The following is a 24,353-nucleotide window of genomic DNA, read 5'->3' on the forward strand; positions in this document are numbered from 1 at the left end:
TACAGGTTCCATTTCGATGTTTTCCTTCACATTTAAAAATTTGCTAAACATATATATGAAAGTAGAAAACAACATTAAATAGCGGGGATCGAAACCAGAGCTAGATTATAGTCCGGTACCTAATAACCGTGCCACTGCAATGCAGTAATTACTGAACTACTGCATTGCAATATTATTTATTTTTAAAGATAACTGAATTAAACAATTGCAACGGCTTTACCATGTTTTACGAGATAAAGTCGAGATGATAGTAATAATTATGCGATTTTTTTTATTATACATATAATGTAATGGGCAATGGAGAGAAATAAAACAAATTATTGTCTAAAGGAACGTTTAATTGTGCAAAAATAAAATATTCCATATGATATAAATATTTTCAACAATTCATCTTTAAAAAAAAAGTCTGTGAAATTTGTTTATATCATGACTAGAAGTCGCTCCAGTAATTCCATAAAATAAGAAATATAGTTCAGATTTTTTTTCTATTCCCTGTATCTAACTATATATAAAAGAAAGTCGTGTTAGTTACACTATTTATAACTCAAGAACGGCTGAATCGATTTGACTGAAAGTTGGTGGGCAGGTAGCTTAGAACCAGGAAACGGACATAGGATAATTTTTACCCCGTTTTCTATTTTTTATTCCGCGCGGACGGAGTCGCGGGTAAAAGCTAGTTTATAATAAATACTTATTAGTATTTCGTCAACATTACATGCATTTCAATAGAAAATGCAATTTTTTTTAATTTTTTGTATTGTACATATTTATTTATTATACAAGTAAATAAAATCTTTGTTTTTTGTTTATTTTTTTTAGTCTCAGGAATATGGGCAATAAATTCACAGACATTAAAAAAAAAGAAAATAAATTCGATACAATTTTCAATAACTTAAACAAATATAATTTTAATATCCTGCCAATAAACAATTTGATAAAAAAATTAGTACATTTGATATTCCATTCATTATTTTTTACCCGTCAAAAGTAAATAACTAATTACTAACACAAAAACTCAAAATAAATTTAAGAAAATTTGGTATATTTTTTCAAACTTCCTAGTCAATATTTATTTTGTATTTTTTATAAAATGTCCTGTTATATGCTGAAAATAAATTATTTTTTTCAATCAATCGTGTCATATGTCAAAAATTTTACAAGATTCCAAAATGGCCGCTATGTCACGTGTTATACAACTAAAAGCAATAGCGTTATTTCAAAAACTGCTATGTAGAGATAGTTATTTGTTATGACTGTGGGTTGTTGGTGTCGCGGGGCTGGACGTGGATCATGACCTTGATGCCCAGACCCTTGCGGGCCACCTCGTAAGCCTCCAAGGTCTCTTCCAAGCTATAATGATGTGTGACTAGTGGTTTCACGTTGATTTGTCCGCTAGCCACCATAGAAAGTGCTATGGGATACCTGTAACATGAGATTTTTTTATTATAAAAATGTTTTGATCAGTAATTACTGTGAAATATACGGGATCTTTACAAAAAGGTTACTTTTGACTGTATTTTTGATGGTTTATTAAATAAGTTATATCATAATCTAATATATAAAATTCTTGTGTCACAGTTTTCGTTGCCATACTCCTCCGAAACGGCTTGACCGATTCTCATGAAATTTTGTGAGCATATTCAGTAGGTCTGAGAATCGGCCAACATCTTTTTTTTTCATAATCCCCCCCCCCCCCCCATTTAGTTTTTTTCTAACTGCGCGCGGATGGAGTCTCGGGCGACAGCTAGTAGTATTATAAATGTGAATGTTTAGATGGATGGATGTTGTAACGGATCTTGATGAAATTTGGCAAAGATGTAGAACATATTCTGGAAGAACACATAGGCTACTTATAAAGACTTTTTTTAATTCCGCGCGGACAGAGTCGCGGGCGAGAGCTAGTCAATAATAATTGTCATTATGTGAATTTATGAAGTGTGACAATAGAAAGAGGTATTTTGTACGCACTCGTTGACATATCTGAAGATGCCGCGTATGTCGACCTCTCGCGCCACAGAGCCGGCCAGCGGCACCGTCAGCTCGGGGCTGCCCATACCTACCAGCACCGCCACGCCGCCAGACTTGGTCGCCTGACACAACACAACTCTCTTACCCTGGCTTTCTTACACCAAAACTACTGTGCCAAAGATATCGTCATCCCTGTCATTATCTTTGTCAAAACAGAGATAACCATATTTTGTATAAGATTTTGGTTTCAGAAATCCACAGTTATTCATGTAATATGCAGCACATCTATACTGATATAATAAAGCGTAAAAACACACTTTATAAAGCAGGATCGTAGCGATCACAGCATATTTTTGAATAATTATTTTTGTAATAAAAAGCCCGGTACTTACAACACGCTTTAGATTATATATTTTCACGCTATTAAACTTAAGAGATGAGTAAATTAAACAAAATATATGCGAGAAAGAGACAAAAATTGCAAGCCAATAGTAGTAAAGATGAATGGTAAAGTTATTTTTAGCTAATGGTGAAGGCCTTCGTTGTAATTTGTGCAATTGAAAGTTTTACGCAACGTAAACAATAAAACAAAGTTTTTCTGTGTGATTAAAAGGAATGGAATTTTGTGTCGATGAAGCCGCACGAGAACAGCTAGTACAGTTTTCATTTCGCTACATACATAAATGTAAGGAAATCTAGTACAGTTGCTAACCTGTCCTAAACTTATTTGGGACATAAAAGGACTCACAGTTCATCTGTGTAACTAGTTAAAAGTATACTGTCTCTGGGTTGACCTTTATGTGAAAGATAAAAGTGATGGCAGATTGTACAGTAAGTGACTGACCAGTAGTGCGAGGCGCACGGTGGCCTGCGCGCCGCTCGCGTCAATGGAGACGTCGGGGCTGTCACCCAGCAGGCGGCGCACCTCCTGCACCAGCTGCTCCTCGCTGGCATCTCTCGTCACCAGGATCGTGTGGTCCGCACCCAACTGCTTCGCGAAGTCCAGTCGGGACTGTAGGATATCTGGATAGACGAGTTGCGAGTCCTGTCTTAGTTGAATTTAATCTAAGGTTTATGTAGATCACAAAAATCCGGATACTTCGGTAACTTTGAAAGAACCGATGAAGCCTTGACATGAATAAATAGAAAATGTATGTCAAAAAGTTTAATTTCGTAATTTGATGAACACTTGTGAATCTTGAATCTCGTCCGTAAACCAATTCCATAGTGACGAGTGCCACTAACCAGTGATAAGAATCTTGCTGGCGCCCATGGCGCGCGCGGCCAACATGGTGACCAGTCCAATGGGTCCGGCGCCCAGCACCAACACGCTTTGTCCGGCCGCCACACCACCGCGCCGGCATGCGTGGATACCCACAGATAGAGGTTCCAGTAGTGCACCCTCTTCCATCGACACGTGGGGGGGTAGTCTGTTCACAAATAAGATTTCATAAACGAATTATTAAAATATTGTTCATTTTAAGGACTACGAATGTGTCCTTTTGAACGGCGTTTATTACCCGAGTTATGTCGAATCCATTGTGACTCTCTGAGGCGTAAACGACTGAACCAATTTTGATATGAGTGTAGTAAGTAATAAATACAGGAAAGAGCTTATTTCCTCTTGCAAAGACAATTTGTCGATTGTTATTAGGTTATGGAAATTTAAAAGGATTGTAAAACATCTAACTTGTAGCAGAAGTCAGCGGCGTGCTTGTAATATCTGGCGAGGTTGCCGTGTATTGGCGGGGTGGCGCAGAAGCGCATGTCGGGGCAGAGGTGGTAGCGGCCCGACTTGCAGAACTCGCAGTAGCGGCACGGTACGCCTGGCTCGATCGCCACGCGGTCACCCACCGCAAGGTTCTTTACTTTAGACCCAATCTGAAAGAATTCTTGTATAAAACATATTCCTATCCGTCAGTAATCTTTTGTGATATTTGCATATCTAAGAGCGATCAGTCACCTACTTCAGTTATGTACTTTTGACGATCGGATCAATGACTTATGCGGGTGTGATATTATATGGGCTGAGGTAACCATGTAAAAAAAAATAACAGGATATTTTAGACAGATCATACATTTTGATTATCTTTTACTTTCAATTTCTAGTTTTAAATTTAGTACCACTTAATTTATTGTTCACACTTCATTTAAACTCATATTGTAATGATTGTTGAACAATAAATGAGTTAGCCCTCATTCGTTTGAGCGCTTTTCTAATGCAAGATAAAAAAGCGTTCAAATAGAAAAAATGAATTTCCAAGTATCAACAGCAGTGCTTTAAAAGCGACGCTTTTTATTGCGCAGTGTTACATTTTGGGAGCTGGGCGAACGGACAAGTGCGGTTTTAAAGCATTTGTCGCTCGAGAGCCGCCATCGTTGAGTTACGCGGTATTAACAAAGTGCATGTACAAACAAGCGCTAAGAATACATTAATATATGAAAATGTTCGATTTTAAAGGCAAAAATTGAGTATTTACAGTCGGATTTGTCCGATATAACATTAAAATTATGGCGACAGTAGTTTTTAATAAGACTATAGGGCACTTGATAGATCCACCACGAACGTATAAAAATAGAGTCTCTATGTGTTTATATTTGTGTGGTATAAAACTTATACAGCGAAAAACATGATATAAGAACTCGATTACATTGTGGGACAGACAGTTTTATTCAAATTTTATGACAGCTCTTGGTTAGCTTGGAGCGCATTTTGATGCTGTTAAGCCCTGTTTCAGATGAGCCCACTGCGTTTGATTGAAGGGAATCTTTACGTCCCGCCGGTGAAGTCTTAAGGTTTGGATAACATTATAGACTAGCATCTGGGTAGGTACCGCTACATAAGTAGCGGTAGCTGTTACTGCTAAAAATAGGCACAAACTATGTAGAATGTTATTAGAATCGCAAGTGTGGCTGGATACCTCGAAATATTGAAAGCGGCAAAATAGTAACCTAACATGTATGATTCTAGTATTTTACTCTAAAAACCTGTTTATCACTAGATCTATTCATACGAGACACACCTCCAAAGTTTTTTCTATTTAAACCGGATTTATAATAACTATTATCATCTTAAGTTCAAGGCGTTTGACGACTTATAAAAATATAAATAATAGTTTTGCTACAACAATTTTTAGTTACCAAATCTAAGCAAGTTTTCGTACTAAATCTAATTATGTAACATAGTTGCAATATTATTTAACATGTCTAGTAAATTCAAGATCTTCTAGGACATTCCAACCTAATTTGACAATATAATTTATCTTCTCAGACATTCTTTAATTAACCTTTTAACAGTCAATACAAACCTCACTGACAACCGACTTCGCAAACTTTTTCCTCGCAAGTACAAAGTTTTTAACTTATTTTTTTTTCGTCTGCGAATTTTAAGCAGCCATATATTTAAATTCAAATGTATTCATAGCGTCACTAGTGTCCAGGGCAGTACTTATTGTCGTACAATATTATAATAGCAGCGAACGGCATTGAATACACCAAGCTCTATTAGTTTTCTGATGAAGATTGACATTTATAAAGCAAAGTAACTTATTTACTGTTGAGTTGTAAACGGAACTATAAACGGAAAACACTAAACGAAGGCGGACTTGTTAATCTCTACTGTGTATTTTTATTAGTGTTTCCGATGCAAACGAACTTTTTTGTATATAAGTTTTTATTCATAATTTTATATTTTTAAATTGAGAACATTTTATATTTTTTTCTTTTTTATGTTTCTAAAATATTAGGTCCTTACATATGAAATTGGCGTTTTTCGTACTGGCCACTTTAATCACGAATTTCTCCTCTTTGGTAAGGAATTCCAAATTCAAATTTGTACAGCTATAGACTCATGTATTTGTGGTTCGATGACTGTCATTCATTTGTTTTTTTTCTTCTGTTTTTTTCTGTTTGCGTCACTCATTTTACAAAATGGAAAACTTAAAATATCGCATTATCTACGAGTACGAGTTCCGCCGTGGCACTAGTGCTGCGGAAACGACTCGAAGGGTGAATGATGTGTATGGCGGTCGTGTTGCAAAAGAAAACACAGTTCGTTTTTGGTTCCAACGTTTTCGTTATGGAAATTTCGATCTGCAGAACAAGCCCCGTGGACGGCCTGAGACTCAAGTTGATAATGAAGAGTTGAAGGCTATTGTGGAAGCGGATCCATCGCAAACCACGTCCGAGTTAGCTGCAGGCTGCGATGTTAGTGATAAAACTGTTTTAAATCACTTGAAGCAAATTGGGAAGATTAAAAAGCTTGAAAGGTGGGTACCTCACGAATTGACTGAAGCAAACCGGCAAACGCGCGTCAACTGTTGCGTTACATTACTAAACCGGCACAATAATGAAGGTATTTTAAACCGAATCATTACCTGTGATGAAAAATGGGTTCTTTACGATAATCGGAAGCGCTCAGCGCAATGGTTGGATCCTGGCCAGCCAGCCAAATCCTGCCCCAAGCGAAAATTAACCCCAAAAAAGTTACTTGTAAGCGTTTGGTGGACTAGTGCCGGTATTGTTCATTACAGTTTTCTCAAACCTGGCCGACTATTACGGCTGATGTCTATTGTCAGCAATTGCAAACCATGATGGAAAAGCTAGCGGCTAAACAACCTAGGCTGGTCAATCGCTCCACGCCACTGCTGCTTCACGACAACGCTAGACCACACACTGCGCAACAGACGGCTACTAAATTAGAAGAGCTTCAATTGGAAAGTCTAAGACATCCTCCGTACTCCCCGGACCTTGCTCCACCAGATTACCATTTTTTTCGAAATTTGGATAACTTCTTGCAAGGGAAAAAATTCAACTCCGATGGGGCAGTCCAAATCGCCTTCAAAGATTTTATTGATTCCCGTCCGACTGGTTTTTTTAGTAAAGGGATCAATGAACTACTTATGAGATGGCAAAAGTGCATAGAAAATAATGGTTCATACTTTGATTTATTAAATACATTATATTAAAAAATATTCGACTTTTTGTTCCTCCCATACAAAACGCCAATTTCATATGTAAGGACCTAATATAATATATTCCTTCCAGTGTGTGCTAATCGTTTCTTTTCGCCCTTTTTATTTAATTATTTTCATTTTCATTTTTAATTATTTTCCAAATTGTCCTAAATTACCGCTCGTGCTTTTCCTTCCTCTACAATTAATACGAAAAACTGTTATTTACTAATGCACTTAACAATAAAATTAAATGATTTTTACGTTCTTAACCACATAACGTTTTTAAAATTTTGTCAAAGTCCTAAAGGCCTGCTGTATAAAGTGTCCTAAAGGCGTAAAGTTTTATGGTGTAACTAACCTTTGCCACAACTCCTGAAGCTTCATGTCCCATGATCATGGGTTCGTGCATTACAAATGCCCCGCATGCCCCAGTCTGCCAGTAGTGCACGTCCGAGCCGCAGATGCCAACACAGTCCATGCGAAGTAGTACCTCTGAAAATTATACATGAATACATTAGTTAAGTTAGTAATTTATTTCATTATCTTTTAATTAATTGCGGACCCCATTTTTTTTCTGTAGTTAAATTTATAAGAATGATTCTAGATCGATATGAGTATTTTTTTGGTCACATTTTTTTTTAAATCAATCGATCCTTTTATTGAATTGTATAGTCGAATGTATACTTAATTGTTTGTTTCTGTGGTACAAAATGTTTAAACTCCTTACCATCGTCGTCGATTTCAGGTATCGGTGTTTGTTCCTGAAATCAAACATTACGGGAAATAAGATTTTAACTGACGAACTGAAAAAATATCATATCGTTTCTGTCATTTACTTTGAAAATAACAGTGATAATGATCATATGTTTCAAAACAGGATATTTAATATGACTATCCAAAAGCTTATATACCCACAACGCTCTTATAAATGCGAATGTTTGGACGGATGGATGGATGTTTGTTAGTAGGTATCTCCAAAACAGATCTTCCTGAAATTTGGCAAAGATGTAAAGGCTGGAAGAAAACATCGGCTACTACAATTTCTTTTTTATTCCGTGCGGACTAAGGCGCGGGCGACAACTAGTTAATAATACATCTAAGTAATTATCTAATTTACTTCTTAAACTAATGTCAGCCAATTAAAATGCCATTCTGGAGTCTAAAAGTTTTAATATTAATTTTTTTTTCGCATTTCGTTCAATGTACTTTAATATGTTGTATAATAATGTAAGTATACATAAATATTTCTATATTTTATCAAATTATACGTGAGCCAAGAGGTCGTTTTATTACCATTACGATAAGATTTAACTTATCTTATGTTTTATTTGCTGAAATATATAGCTGCTATAGCAGTATTTATATATAAATACCTCTAGTATTTATGTGATACATGTCAAAATAAAGTTTTTTTATCTTATATATAAAATTTTCATGTTACAATGTTAGTTACCATACTCCTCCAAAACGGATTGACCGTTTTTTATGAAATTTTATATACATATTTAGTAGATCTGAGAATCGGCTACTATCTATGTTTGATACCCATATTATAATTTTTTTAACTCAGCGCGGATGGAATCGCGGGCGACAGCTATATATATAGGTATATTAAATTAGCTTAGCTACCGAAATATCTGTAAAAATAATTTTGTTACCTATTTAATTTTTCAAACATAATAATGACAACATTTGTAAATGTGTTTTGGTGGTGGAAAGTTTGTGATAATCATGTTACTTCGTATTAACTACAATTCTATTACAATTTAAATAATACATTCTTAATAACAATTAAATTATTTAACATTTAACCTTCATTTCAGCGGTGTCAATATTGAACTTGAAGTAATATGGACGTTCAACTGCCGTGACACTTGTTTAAATGTGTATCTACTTTTAAAAGAGAACGTCACGAAAGACAAGATGTTTACAATTTCGTCGACAGTGTAAACCCGCCCTTGGATTTATTATTTGTTGGGCAGGATTTTTTGCCATCGAAATTGTAACTAGAGCAACGTTTCAGAGGGAATCCTCAAATTAGTTGCATTTCTAAATTGACGCTAAGCTTTTGCGGTAATAAGCGATTACAAAAAAAATAACAAAAATAAAACTACCTTCTGCTACAAAAAAATGGAATAATTCCAAAGTAAATTAAAAAAAAAATGGTATTATTAACTTCAATAAACTATGTAATAAAATATAATAATGAAATAAAATACCCGATAAACAGCAAAATGGATTAAAAACACAAACTTTTTAATTTAATTTTTTCATTAATTGATATAAAAATAATTTTTGTCACTAACAATACTTACAACTTAATAATTACATAGTTATCTTACAATCAATAGTCTATTATTTATTAGCTCATTATAAATATTAATGGATTAACCTGGATTTACGTTAAAAATAATAGTTACTAAATATATTACTACGTTTTATATAACCGTTATGGCTAATAACAGTTGATGTAATTAAATAAAATAAAAATAAATAAAATGAATAGTAATTATTTAATATTTCAGAAATACAAAAACATACCAATCTTAAATCTTTGGGCTTGTATAAGACGGCGGTGAGGTTATCTTGTGTCATTTTGACGCGTGCGCGGACTCGGACTGTTAATTCACTACTGACTGGCAAATGGCGTTGAATATATTATTATGCTTGAATACCGACACCAATTTATATTGATAAAGTAATAGGTTGGTTGATTATCAACGAGAGGAGGCACGGCAACGCACGTAAGCGAATAATTTTACAAATATTTAGCCGGGCCTCCCGATAGAGCAACATTAGAACAGGTATGAAGTATGGAATGGTTTAAGCGTAACAAAAACAACGGTACCAAAAGTCTATTTTTGGTCTATGCTAACTATACGCCATTTTCACTACGCGACGTTCGAATTATTAATATTTTCCCGCGTTATTTATGCAATAAAACAACGAAATAGATCATTACACAAGAGACCAAGGGTAGGCTGAGATTATGATTTTAAATTTGGCGCGTTTTTGCATTTCTCTCTCTCTCACTTTTTATAGGTAAACAAGCTATCGCCCGCGATTCCGTCCGCGCGGAATTAAAAAAAAATAGTAGCCAATGTATTGTTCCATACATCAAAAAATCGCATTTATAATATAAGATACACCTTTAAACTTCTGAAGCCTGTTCTTGTTATAAATCAAAATCAAGATCTAGATTTTCTGATGATCAGACTTCATATTATAACTCCGGATAAATAAAATAATAAATTGTTAGAAAATACTATCAAACAGATATGTTCTGTTAGTGATAGGTGATAGATCAACTTGTGTATTGCATCTTGGTATTGTGAGATGTGGTTTTCTGCCGTAATACCCGTACAAAAATATATTCGTCTCGGTGTTTAGGCGGCGATAGGCAAGTTTGAATACCAATGCACCATTCGATTTATGTCGTAAACCTGTTTAAATTCATTATATCATAGCAATTTGATCCCGACTAAGCTTACATTTTTAATTCATTCCTGCCCCAATTTTTACTATTGGCAAAACATTTATTACGTAATCTACATTTTTGCCAAATAAGTTTTTTTTCATTTATTCGTGTAATTTTAATAAAATTACTAAATTATATAAATATTTTTAATAAAATAAGATGTATAAATTATTACATGGGACATTAAAGCCATTCTGCCTCTTTAAACGCTAATTATATTTGTACTCAATTATTTTTGATAAAATTAATTTAAATACTTTTTAATATTTATATCTGTCCCATTTTTTTATTGAATATTTTAATGCGAAGTTGATAATTCTAATAATTTTTTTGTAGCATCATATCACCGTGTTCTAATTTAATTTGCGGATATCCATGCGACTTAATATGGCGTCAGGCTGCGTTTCCCTCCTAAAAAAATATACTTTAGCGTGTATCCTTAGTATTAAGTTTCTGTATGATCTCAGGAAGGTTAAGCTCCATCTCTTTCCAGTTAATTAAAATCCTAGAGCCTCCAATGTGTTGCTATAACAAAATAATAAGGCAAGAGGAACGTTCGCGCTTGACCGCGGTCGCGTTGACATGGCCTTTGCGCTTGTCGCGCGAAGATTAATTAACATTACATAAGTCACGCTTATCAACGTTTTATTTAGATAAACACATGGCATCGTCTCGTCTGAACGATAATAATGTATGGAATGTTTATGCTATTTGATTACCAATGTTCAATAACAAGCAGAAGGCAGACGAAATCTTACATTTTTGTAGCATTTTTGTAACAGTTAACCGAAATAATCGAATCAATCGTCAAATCATCCCTCTCATGCTAGAAAACAGACCGAAATTTAAACAATTCATATAATTGTATTATACTTTTACATTAATTTTGTTCATATTTATTCCAAAGTTTGGTCTAAAAATTGATTGCAGTATCAATTTTTTATACATACTAGCTGTCGCCAGCGACTCCGTTTGTGCAGAATAAAAAAACTTAATTACTACTAATTAAGGCTACCCTGTGTGTTCTTCCAGACTAGCTCAACACCCATGCCAAATTTTATTGAGATCCGTTGAGCCGTTCTAGAGATACCTTCCAACAAAAATCAATGCACTTTCACATCTTATTAATATAACAAATGCGAATGTTTGGATGGATGTTTGTTTGAAGGTATCTTCAGAACGGCTCAATAATTAAATTAGACATAACTAAGGAACATAGTCTGGAAGAGCACGTAAGCTAATTAATCTAAATATTTTTAATCTAAATATAAATTAGATGTACTGAAAATATAACTCTAGAGTTCTTTAGAGCAAATTCATCACTTAATGCAAAACTTTTATTTTTTTATATCATAAGGTGGTAAAAGAGCATGCGTCTTCCTGAATTTGTCGAAATAGCAAATCCACCGCTGTTCATATACATCCGCAATGACAGATGTGTTGCCAACAATTAATCCACGGACGAAAGAGGATATTTCCCCTACCTATGCGTCCAAAATTAAATCTACTTCCCCTTACCATCCTTTCCCCTTCTCATCCTTGTAAGAAAATGCACATTAATCAGACGAAATGCGGGATCACTTCCATTTTCCCTGGTGTTGGTGTGGTACTCTTTCTATTCAATGCACAAATATTAAATTTCAAGTTATTTGTGTTTCCAAAGTGCCAGAATTAATTGCACATTCAGATAACCAAAAGGCGATTCGTAGTGATTTTAATTTTAAATAAGTATTCATGTACATTTTTTTTTTCGCTGCGAAAAGACATTATATTATCTATGCATAGGCTTACCATACGTCCCGGTTTGACCGGGATAGTCCCGGTTTGAGATCCCAGTCCCGGCGTCCCGGTCAAACTTGAACAGCACCGACACCCCAACCAATCGTTCCCCCGCGCCGTTTTTTTCAATATAATACCGCGTTTTCAATTCATAATAATTTTGATTGCATTTCATTTGAAAAACACAAATTAAGCGAAAAACAAAATGAAAATGAGCCTCTTTCTCTTCTGCGTCCCGGTTTGGCTCTTCGTAATTATGGATAGCCTATCTATGCAGTAATAGGCGTTAAGTATAACTTTAATACATATCAAATGTTAGTACGATAGCCAAGATAAGTTTTTTAATGTTTTTCTTTACTAATGATAGCTGTATCAAGGAGGCCATATAGGTGGTCACTAGCCAGTCTAACAGTTACTTTTTGCGCGTATTTATTTTTATTTCATCTGATGATAAGATCATGATCATCGACGAAAAATGATAAAGAAGAATAGAAAACTCTGTGACGATCAGAGTCAAAATCTGATCTTCACAAAGTTTGCTTTTTGTTTCTTAAGAAAGACATCTTAATTGAATTTTATTTCAAATTTCAAAATTCTTTTTTTCGGACAACAGAGATCCATATTTGGTTAGTAAATTACAAAAACTAGAAACTTAGATGACTAGGGTTAGTAGAAATAGTACTAGTGGAAAATATGTATAATTTATACATATGAAACTCTAATGCGTCATGTATTTAGGAGACACCCTTGCGGGATCATAGTCCGCACGAGATGTCTCAGCACAGGCGCCTTAGGGTCGCTAGCTATTGCTTTCAGGATGCTGTTGTCACTCTCCCGGAGCCTCCTCACCAGTGACGCTACCTTTTTTCTGATAATTGCATGGAATTCGTCGGTTTGAGCCTGGGCAAACATGACGGAGGCACTACAGAATCGGGGGACTTTCATCATTATCCTGAAAAATTTTTTGCTGTCTATTTCATTTCACCATAAGAAATTTCCAAATATACAATTACACATTTTTGTTATCTACAATAGATACATATGATAATGTTTATCTTAATACAGAGATATGTAATTTAATTTTTCCATTGATAAAGATTGTGGCGAGTGCTGCAATGTGAGGCTTTGCTTATAGCACGTCTCAGTCATGTCAGGTTCTCCAAGTGCTGTCTTCGCGGTCTCATACCGATCCCAGCAAAAATACTCGAGCCAATCTTAAATAAGGAGTGACTACTTATGCCATAGTCAATCAGGTTCGCCAAGTTCCGATTTGTTGATTTTACCCGCATCTTTGAATTTATTCGTAAACATGTGCAGGCGGACGTCAGATCTATGCCATGCCATTCGAAAAACACATTAGTTCGTAGCGGGGATCGAAACTGAACGTGTAGAAAATAAGTCTAGATTAAACTACTGCGCCACAGATGAAATTAAAGTATAAAACCTTTTGGTCCAATTTGGAATATAAAGTAAAAAGCCAGTGCCATCAATAAAAGGTAAAGGAGTCATCTGCCTTCTTTATTACAAGTTTTTATTTAATATCACCTGTCCCGATATTTTTCATCATCGTCATCTTGCAAATTAAATTTGATCCACTTCTCGGTTAGATGATTGAGTTGAAATTTTTTATAAGTGTGTAAATTGCATGATAATGCAATATTATGATAACATGATGCTGATCTGATGATGGAGCTGGAAGGTGGCTATAGGAACATCACAATGAAACGACACAACATCGTCGAGTTTGGTCTCATTTGAACCGTCGTAGACATAATAATTTACAAGAACATAAGTAATTATTGTTTTTAGAAAGTTTGTTTTTCTTTAAAATTTATTTTTATCGTACTGTGATTGTGAACTCATATCCTTGGTCACAGATAACTAAAGTAATGAATAAATATTTATAATTATTTACAGTAGTAAACATAATTAGTGACCTATCTCATAAATGCAAAGACATTTCGTTGGTAAACACGTCAACGGAGAAGGATGCTTGACAAGTTAACAAACAACAGTTTTTTAAAGGTTAATGTTTCAATATTAGGCAAAGGCTTTGGATAGTTTTTTTTTTTTTTTAATTGTATTATAAGGTGGCAAACGAGCAAGCAGCCACCTGAATCATCAAAATAGCAAAGCTATCGCTGTCTAGAGACATCCGCGATCGAATATGCGTTACCTAGTTTTAATCGACGGAGAAGGGGACGCAGAGAATTAGAATATTTCCATTTTCTATGCGTCCCGTTCTCCGTCGAATCCACTGCCCTAAATTCTAATCCTTTCCTTAAAAGAAAAGGGTGGAAAGAGGACTAAAATTAGGCCTCCGGCATCACACTCATCAGACGCAACGTGGAATTACTTCACGTCTGTCTTCTGTGTGGTCGTGGTATTTCACCGGGCGAGTCGACCAATTCGTGCAACAGATGTTGTTGTTGCTGGCGTCTACCACGTTAAAGTTCACTTTTTAAACCTCGGTATTATTTTTTTTTACACATTACATTTTCAAAGTTCTCTGTATTTAAATGACCATTAAATATATAAATCAATTTATTGAAGGTCTTTGGACGAAGTTTTTTTATCTTGCTTGTTTTTCAAAGTAACTCTTTGTTTATAAAGTTTTAATCGTTCAATAAACAGGGCAGATATGTTAATATTTATTGATGGGAAAAACATTTTAAGACTGAACGAAGTAAATATTTAAGAATAACAGATAACGCTTATTAAAATACAAATGGCGGGAAAATAAACAGACTATAATAACGTACAGATAGTAAAATAGTTTTTTTTTTAAATAAAGGGAAAAATAAAAGATTAATGATATAAAATGTATTTTATTTCTTTAAAATTAAATTATTCTGCCCATCCCCATAATCCGTGACTCTCTCTAATAGTGTCTCTGTTGTCTCTTCTTTGTCTCGTGACCGCGCTCGCTTCTCCCTTCGCTATAGCTTTCTTCCTCTCCATCTTCTTCTGTCTATCTTCTAGATTCTTCTTTACCTGCTGTTTAACTACTTCTGGAGCTATAGTACTGGCTGAAGTATAACTTCTCATAGATCTGACATCAGATAGAGCTTTCTCTATCATAGCTAATCTGTATTTTTGTGAATTTGTATCAATTTTGGATGTAGTATCATCATTTTTAAGTTCACTTGGAACTAATTTTGGTATTTCTTCGTCATTTTGTTCATTTTCTAAACGTAAGGACATTGTTTTTGATGTTTTTTCTTCTACGTTTGTTTTTCTCTCATCGTTCATAATTGACTTTTCAACCTAAATAAAATATGAATTCAAATAATATAACTAAATACAGTATATTACTAAAATTGAAGTCTTTGTATCGCTTTGTTATATCAAGAAAAGAAATTCATATTTTGATATACGTGTATTTACGTTGAAAATAATAAAAAATCAATTTTAAAAAAATTTCCCTGTCTGTTCACAAGGCGGTATTTATTCCTGTTAATGGAGATTAATGTATAGAGTTTTACAGGACTACGGGAAGGTGGCTAATTTTACTTTTAATTTTGCACTGATAATGCATAAACGTTCATGATTAGTTGTATTGTTTCCTCACAACTTTTAAACCGAATAAAAATAAATACAGCAAAGAGAGCTTAAAACGGCCATTTTTAATTACTGATTGTTGAATTTTGTACTTTACATCATTTTTATTTGAAATCAAAATATTAATTACCTCATTCCTAAGCGCCGTTACCTCGTCTTCTTCGTAATTCGTTTTTGTATTAACTTCATCAGTTACCTCATCACCACACTGACTGTCTTCATCATCACTGACTTGGAGGCCGATACCCATTTCCTGAAATATTAATATCAATTTAAGAGACTCGTAAGAATTCTTTTATTTATTTGAAATCAGAAATTTAAGTTGATTTTTTTAAGTTTAATTTTTAAGATGACACTAACTGTGAGGTCAAAATTCGTAATTTACGTTTCAAATGAGAGAGAGAGACCGAGATAAAGAGTTTGTGCGAGAAAGAAAGGAACAGCATCATATTCAACATAATTATCGTTGTTTACATATTACTAATATTATAAATGCGAAAGTTTAAATGGATGAATGTTTATTTGAAGATATCTCCGGAACAGCTTAAGGGATCTTGATGAAATTTGGCACAGATACATAATCTGGAAGAACACATAAGCTACTTATTAAGTTTTTTTTGTCCTTCGAGAACGAAATCGCGGACGACCAACTAGTATTTTCATAAATGCACTAGAAATTTTAAAGCATCAGTTAAAATATATAATTTAATTTGGTCAATATTGGTTTTTTACATACTTTAAGAAATATAAAACATAGTCTGAAAGAACAATTAAGTATTTTCAATTCCGCGCGGACGGAGTCGCGTGCTACAGTTAGTTTAGCATTAGAGCATACCTGTAACAACTCATCATCCACCCCCCTGGTCCGCTTGTACCCGGAGCAGGCAATCTCCGTGTCCATCTCATCATCTCGCTCCAAGTCTTCAAACCTGGGATATGTGTCCGTCTCGTACCCAAAGCGCTTCTTGAAGAACTCACGGACACATTTCACGTCACGATCAAAATATCTATATGATAAAATATTTTTATCAAAGTAAAAATTGTGTTCCAGAGGTCTAATGTTAGTCCTCTTCCTCTTCCCACCTATTCTTCAAGAAAGGGATGGGTTATGGAAGGTTGGGGGACACATAAAAAGGGAAAATATTTCTCTTTCTATGTGTACCCACCTATTTCGATTAAAGGTAGGCGAGATTTTTTTAAAACAGATGTATATAGTCAATGACGATTTTGACGCTATTTTGACGAATTCAATTGGCCGCTTGCTCGTGCTAAGATTATAAATGCGAATGTTTGGATGGATGTTTTTTCAAAGATATCTCCAGAACGTCCGTATGAAATTTGATATTGATGTAGAACACTGTCTGGAAGAACACAAAGGCAACCTACAAATTTTTGGAACGAAGTTCCTTATCGCGCGTTGTGAAAGGGGGCTAGACGGAAAAAATTCTTACGAAAAGTTGTCACGACACTTTTTGTTATAGTAAGTATGTTAACGACGAATGAGCGCTACTTCACCATGGCAACGACGTGACAATATATAACGAAAATTCATAGAAATAAAATGTACTTCTTGTGAAGACTTAAGTTTTTTATTCATAGAATAAACATTGGTTCCTTCACTAATTAATTGAAAGGAACTTCGTTCCATCCGGGTGTCCCAACACACCTCTCAAGTTTTTTTTTTAGTACCGCGATGACGGAGTCGCGGGCAACAGCTAGTACTTTAATAATAATGTTTGGAATTTATTTTTTTCACTATTAATCACATCACAAGAGTATTTGGCTCCTACACCTGTGAAATATCCCAACAGTTGAACTGTAAAACTGATGTTAAAAGCTCTAAGTTACTTACAATTCGGCATTAGGATGATTGGTGGACACCATTTGCGGGAAATCAATGATAATGGGCCGTCCTTCTTCATCCAGCATGATATTAAACTCATTAAAGTCTCCATGTATAACACCACAGTTGCCCAACCGGACAATCAGGTCCATCAGCTCATCGTACAATCTTCCAGGGTCGGGCACTGATGTTACATGTGTCCTGAAATTTTATTCAATTTAAAAAAAAATATTGCTTTCGCTCTTGAGATGTAGCACGAGGAACGAGAAATGAATATTTGGCTTTTTGTATGCCTAATTAAAGTTTAACAAAGTAATCATCAAATTATTAAAATATTTAAGGAAGTTTTTCTTTTCATTAATTTTTAAATTTACGGCATTGAATAAAATTTTACTTATTTTTCAGTAATTTTCATACAAATTAAAAAACATTCACAGCACTTTTTCTTTTGAAAATATAAAAAAACTTATGTTCAAATTCTATTCACATTTGATATCTATATATATATCTATATATATAAAAGAAAGTCGTGTTAGTTACACTATTTATAACTCAAGAACGGTTGAATCGATTTGACTGAAAATTGGTGGGCAGGTAGCTTAGAACCAGGAAACGGACATAGGATAATTTTTACCCCGTTTTCTATTTTTTTATTCCGCGCGTACGGAGTCGCGGGTAAAAGCTAGTAATTTCATAAGTCTTAGCCTTAATTTGGAATAGATTTTACTTACAAAGGTCCACCTTGCACCAGATCCATTACAACACAGTGCCTGTTAAAATCAATAGGGCGGGGTACAGGGAACCCCCTTTCATGTAAAGCCTTCATATATGCAAATTCCTTGGTGGCAGATATCCTGGAGAGGTATAGCCATGATGCTCGGTTTCTGTGAGCATGGTAATCTCTCTTGTCCTTGACGTTCCGAAAGCAAGTGCGGCCTAACCTGGAGATAAAGAGTTAAACAACTTCTTTGGAAAATGTAAACATTTATTATTGTAAGTGATGTGAAAAATAAATGAATAAACAATACTGAATTGTACATACAGCGAAATGTGCTTTTACTAATTAATCACAAGAACCAACTTAAGATACAACAGGAAAACAAAAAGTATAGTGTTGCCACCTAAAAATCTAATATTTTTATTTACAGGTGAAATTACATTGGTATATATTTCTAACACCCCCCCTCAATGTAATTTCACCTCACAAAAAAAACAAAAAAAAATTACATCATTAAAACACCACATTTATCTAAGAAGCGAGTCAGCATTTCCCTGTTTAAAGACTTTGTGAGCATGTCTGCAGGTTGATCACTCGTTTTAACATATTTTAAAAGCATCCTTTTATTTTTAATTAATTCTTTTATAAAATGATAACGTATATCAATATGTTTAAGTCGATTAACAGTGTCAGTGCAGGCAACAGATATAGCCGACTGATTATCACAATAAATATGAACTGGACATACATTATTTATGTTGAAATCTTTTAACAAATTAACAAGCCAGCACGCTTCACTGGCTGCCATACTAATGGCAACATATTCAGATTCTGTGGAGGATAAACTTACAGACAATTGCTTCTTTGATCTCCAGCAAACTAAACAATCAGAAAATTTAAACAAATAGCCTGTAGTTGATTTTCTATCATTAAGATCACCTCCCCAGTCTGCATCACAGTACCCCTCTAAATTGTTATCTTTACATTTATAAACCAATTTATTATTTAATGTATACTTCACATAGCGCATCACTCTTTTTAAATTACTTAGCAACATGTCATTTGCAGTATTTTGATATCTACTTAATAAAGAAATGGTAAAACACAAATCAGGTCTAGTGCCAGATACTGCATACATAAGACACCCTATTATTTCTCGACATAACTTTTCAGTATTCTTGTCTACTGTACTATTTTTATTATTATCAAAAATCTTTAAATTAATATTCTGATCTATAGGTGTGGACATAGGTTTACAATTTTCCATATTAAATCTTTTAAGTACATTCTCCAAATACTTTCTTTGACTCAGTTCAGTAACTCCTGTATTTAAATTTTGTGTAATAGTTATACCTAAGTACTCAGTAACAAAACCTAAATCTTTCATCTTAAATTCCTGATTTAACATGTCTTTAACCTGCTTCACTAAAATATCACTAGTTCCAAAGATTAGGATATCATCAACATACAATAGTATATAAATTTGATCTAAGTTAGTGCACTTTGTATACAGACATGAATCACAATTTGATCTCAAAAAACCATCTTTAAGCATAACATCATTAAATTTCATATTCCAATATTTTGGTGAATTTTTGAGACCATAAAGTGATTTATTTAATTTTACAATTTTATTATCACCTGAGTAAGCTCCTTCTGGCAAACGAACATACACATTTTCATTAATATTTCCATACAGAAATGCACCTGTTACATCCATTTGAAAAATTGGTAAGTTAAGTTTAGTTGCTATTATTACAAAGAGCCTAACAGTTGACAATTTTACAACAGGAGCATAACAGTCATTTAAGTCTAAAATGTCATCTTGTTCAAAACCTCTTGCCACCAGTCTAGCCTTATACTGTGGAAAATCTTGTTCACCCCTTTTAATTTTAAAAACCCATTTGCTACTCACAACTTTTTCATTTTCTGGTATTACATCACATATTTCCCAAGTATTATTTTCAATTAGTGTTTGCATCTCTCTGTCGATGGCCTCCTTCCATTTGCTGCTATCACTTCTCTTCATGGCCTCTCTATAAGTAACTGGTTCACTTTTTTCTGTATACACATTTTGACATTGATAGTACACAGGTGGTTTCCTTACTCGCTTACTGGGTTCTCTTTGGCATACCTCAACAATTGATTCTAACGAACTGTCACTATTGTCGCTTGGGTTGTATTCAGTTCCAGATTCTTCTGTCACCATAGTTTCATTAAGATCCACTGATGTAGTTTTAGATTCATTATGCAACTCATTACCCCTGTCATTACCTTCTTCTGTATATTTCAATTTTACTTCAACTTCACTATTGTTTTGCTCCTTCTCTAAGAAAACTATATCACGCTTTAATTCCACAACATTTTTCTGTGTAAAATATATTCTATATCCTTTTACAGTTTCTCCATATCCGACCATCACTCCTTTTTCTCCTTTGCTGTCCCACTTTCTTCTCTTTTCTTTTGGTATGTGCACATACACTGGGGTCCCAAAGGGTTTCAATTGATGAATATCATATTCTTTTCCAAACCATACCTCATATGGTGATTTTTCACCGTCTTTACTTTTTCCAGTTCTATTTAAGACAAATGCTGCAGTGTTTATCGCCTCCGCCCACAATGATTTTGGAAGATCCTTGCATGCATTCAACATTGTCCTAGCAGCTTCAACTAATGTCCGATTCTCCCGTTCTGCCTTTCCATTTTGTTCTGGTGTGTACGGAACACTTGTTTGATGTAGGATGCCACGTGTGGCAATGATCTTCTTAACTTCGTTATTTATAAACTCAAGACCATTATCACTTCTAAAAACTTTTACTTTGTTTCCGGTCACATTTTCTGCCTTGTTAATAAAATCTTCAATGCAATTCTTTATCTCAAATTTATTTTTAACAAAATACACCGTCCTATAGTTGGAGAAATCATCTTTCAATATTACAAAATATCTAGAACCACCAACTGACGTAACCTCCATAGGGCCGCAGGTATCCGCATGGATTAATTCACATGTTTTCGTAGTAACAGTTTCACTGTTCCCAAACGGTAACCGATGCATTTTTCCTTCTAAACAATTCTCGCATTTAGGAACCGAAGTTTGTTTCACGTCGATGTTATATTTCAGCAGTACTTTTCTTATGTAGTCAAAGTTTTGATGGGCTAATCTTTCATGCCACTCTTGCAATGTAGTCTTAACCTTCTTAGCCACATTAGCTACTTTGTTTTTATAGCGCAATTCTAAGTAGTATGAGCTCCCAACTCGTTTAGCAATTGCACAAACTATATTGTTTTTATAAAATTTACACGAGTTGTTATCTGTCAACATGACATATCCTTTGTCTGACGCACAGTTCACAGAGAATAAGTTTGTTTTTAATTCCGGAACGTAAAGCACCTTGTCTATGGTTGTTTGCACCCATTCGCTCCCGTCATACACTTCGACTGCCATCTGTCCATAACCTTGAACACTAATTGCTGCACCATTGCCAACGATAACAGACTCTTGTTCGGCATTGGTAAACGATGTAAACAATGCACGATCACGACACATATGTTCGCTGGCGCCTGTGTCCACTAACCACTGAGATTGGCAATATTCTTTTAATGAGTGTGACACCACGAATGCATTACTTTTCTTATTTTCTTTATTCTTCTTGAACCAACACTGTGACTTATTATGTCCACTCTTGCCGCAATAAAAACATTTGTTACTCTGCCCTTCACTTTTATTTTTATTATTACTTTTACACTCACTGAGGAAATGTCCCATTTTATTGCATTTAAAACACTTTACATTCTTTTTGTCCTTAACAACGAATGCAGATGACCCTGAAGGTTGACCACTTTTCTCTTTCACCCTTTCTTCTTCAACTAATAATCTTGCAACTAAATTGTCCATTGTTTGTTTATCGTCTGACGTCGATTCCCAAGCAGATACAAAATGTTTGTATTCATCTGGTAAAGACATTAATACTTTAGTAATCACAAATTTTTCAGACACTTCTTCCCCCAACTGTTTGAGTTGATTTTGTAATTCCTGAACTTTTGATAAAAATGTAGACATATCAGTGCCCGTTTCGAATTTATACTGAAAAAATCGTTGCTGAATTATATGAATGTTTGTTTCTGACTTTTGCTCATAAACGCTTTGCAGCTTTCTCCACATTTCAGCTGAAGTAGAACACGCAATTAAGTGTAACATAACTTTTTCAGTCATTCTTGTAACCAATAGTGTTTGTGCCTTCGCGTCTTTATTTTCCCAATCAGTTAGTTCGATGGGATCTTTCGGTTTTAGTGCTCTTCCTTCCACAACATCTAACCAGCCTTGACCTCTTAACAAAACTGTAGTTTGAAACTTCCAGATGTTCCAATTATTTGCTCCTTCCAGTTTCATCATGCTGTTATTTATATTTACCTCCATCTCGCTGTCCTTCCTTGCGACGCAGGTCGAGCAAGTCTTTATTAGCTTTCTTCACGTTGCCGCTTAACCTCACTTTTTACTAAACGCCAACGCGAATATTATTTTTTACAAGATACCTTCTGTATTATTTTGTTTTATCTTATTTTCACTATATGGGAGTGTCTGGGCCCATAACCTGATGTGAAAAATAAATGAATAAACAATACTGAATTGTACATACAGCGAAATGTGCTTTTACTAATTAATCACAAGAACCAACTTAAGATACAACAGGAAAACAAAAAGTATAGTGTTGCCACCTAAAAATCTAATATTTTTATTTACAGGTGAAATTACATTGGTATATATTTCTAACAGTAAGAAACTGCATGTGTATACAACATTATGAGGTCAATAAAATGTGGAATCTTTACTAATATAAATGCGAAAGTTTAGATGGATGGATGGATGAATGTTTGTTTGAAAGAGCCCAACGGATCTTGATGAAATTTGGCAAAGATGTAGAACATAGTCTGGAAGAACACACTTTACGTTGTTTAATTCAGCATGAACAGAGTCACAGGCAAAAGCTAGCTAAACAATATTCTTGTTTCCCATTCAGAGATCTCCAATTATAAAGCCAATTAATAAATATACCTGTGCAACTTTAAGCAAAGTGGATTCCTGTCTTCATCAGCAACTGTATAAATATTAGACTCCTTGCCTACACCGATCTGGTTACCAAATGATGCAATAACTTTCCTGTTTGTCAACGCTTTAAGTGCTAAATAATCATAACCTGCATTTGTCAAACGGTAACCATCATCTGAAATTATATGTTCATTTTCAAAACCATATTTGTATATAATTTTATATCTTTTAATTATATTTAATAATAATTAATATAAAAATAATATTACTAACATTATGAATACAAATTTTTGGATGTTTTTTACAAGGTATCAGAATGGCTTAATGGATTCCACTGAAATTTGGTATGTAGAACATTCTCTAGAACATTTTTTTTAATTCTACAGGGAAGGAGTCATGGGCGATAGCTAGTTGATAATATTAATGCTTTGGCAGACAGTTTCTTATGATATACATTATGTTAAAGGCAGTATTAGATTGAAACTAATAGCCTAAGATAAAGGCTTATTTAGACAATACAACTTTCTGGTACCTATGAATATTTGTATGCAATAAATTGTGTGCAACAATTATTTAATGATTGTAAGCAACTGGAGGTTTATTGTAAGATATTCTACTCTAAGTGGAAATCGAATTTAATTCTATGGGAGTACTTACAATGTTTTCCACGTTCATACGTCAACAGTCTATGTTTACACAATTCTTTCATCAACTTATGAACACCACCGTGACGTAAATTAGCTATAGATGCTACCAGCGACCCGGGTACCAGTTCGTGGTTTTTCATTCCCATTTCCACCTTCGAAAAAATATATATCAAAAGTATAAAATAATTCATGTAAGGTTATATTTCAATTTGTAAAATAATCCATTAGAAATCTTACCGCAGTCAAAACTCGGAAATCTTCACTGGTTAGATAGCGTAATATAGCAACATCTAGTTTACCCATTTTGTGCCAGTTTTTATTAATTTATCCAAAGAAACAATAAAATATTTGAGAACA

At 34.3% G+C, this 24,353-nt stretch overlaps 2 protein-coding genes across 2 annotated transcripts; both read right to left on the reverse strand.

Moving 5' to 3' along the window:
• Positions 1–1,098: 1,098 nt before the first annotated feature.
• LOC106711542 (sorbitol dehydrogenase) lies at positions 1,099–9,599 on the reverse strand. The gene is made up of 8 exons (XM_014503883.2): positions 9,465–9,599; positions 7,651–7,684; positions 7,282–7,415; positions 3,659–3,849; positions 3,214–3,398; positions 2,813–2,991; positions 1,969–2,090; positions 1,099–1,422 (listed from the first exon to the last, which is right to left on the reverse strand). Exons 1-8 carry the CDS (start codon positions 9,516–9,518, stop codon positions 1,248–1,250), a joined length of 1,074 nt encoding a protein of 357 aa, XP_014359369.2. The 5' UTR covers positions 9,519–9,599; the 3' UTR covers positions 1,099–1,247.
• Positions 9,600–15,027: 5,428 nt separating this feature from the next.
• On the reverse strand, positions 15,028–24,353 carry LOC106711444 (serine/threonine-protein kinase rio2). Its single transcript, XM_014503756.2, has 8 exons — positions 24,234–24,353; positions 24,007–24,148; positions 23,356–23,524; positions 18,316–18,525; positions 17,594–17,785; positions 16,577–16,748; positions 15,872–15,994; positions 15,028–15,447 (listed from the first exon to the last, which is right to left on the reverse strand). The coding sequence occupies exons 1-8, from the start codon at positions 24,297–24,299 to the stop codon at positions 15,028–15,030; spliced, it is 1,494 nt and encodes a 497-aa protein (XP_014359242.2). The 5' UTR covers positions 24,300–24,353.

Source organism: Papilio machaon, chromosome 20 (assembly GCF_912999745.1).
Source record: "Papilio machaon chromosome 20, ilPapMach1.1, whole genome shotgun sequence".
Lineage (NCBI taxonomy): Eukaryota > Metazoa > Arthropoda > Insecta > Lepidoptera > Papilionidae > Papilio > Papilio machaon.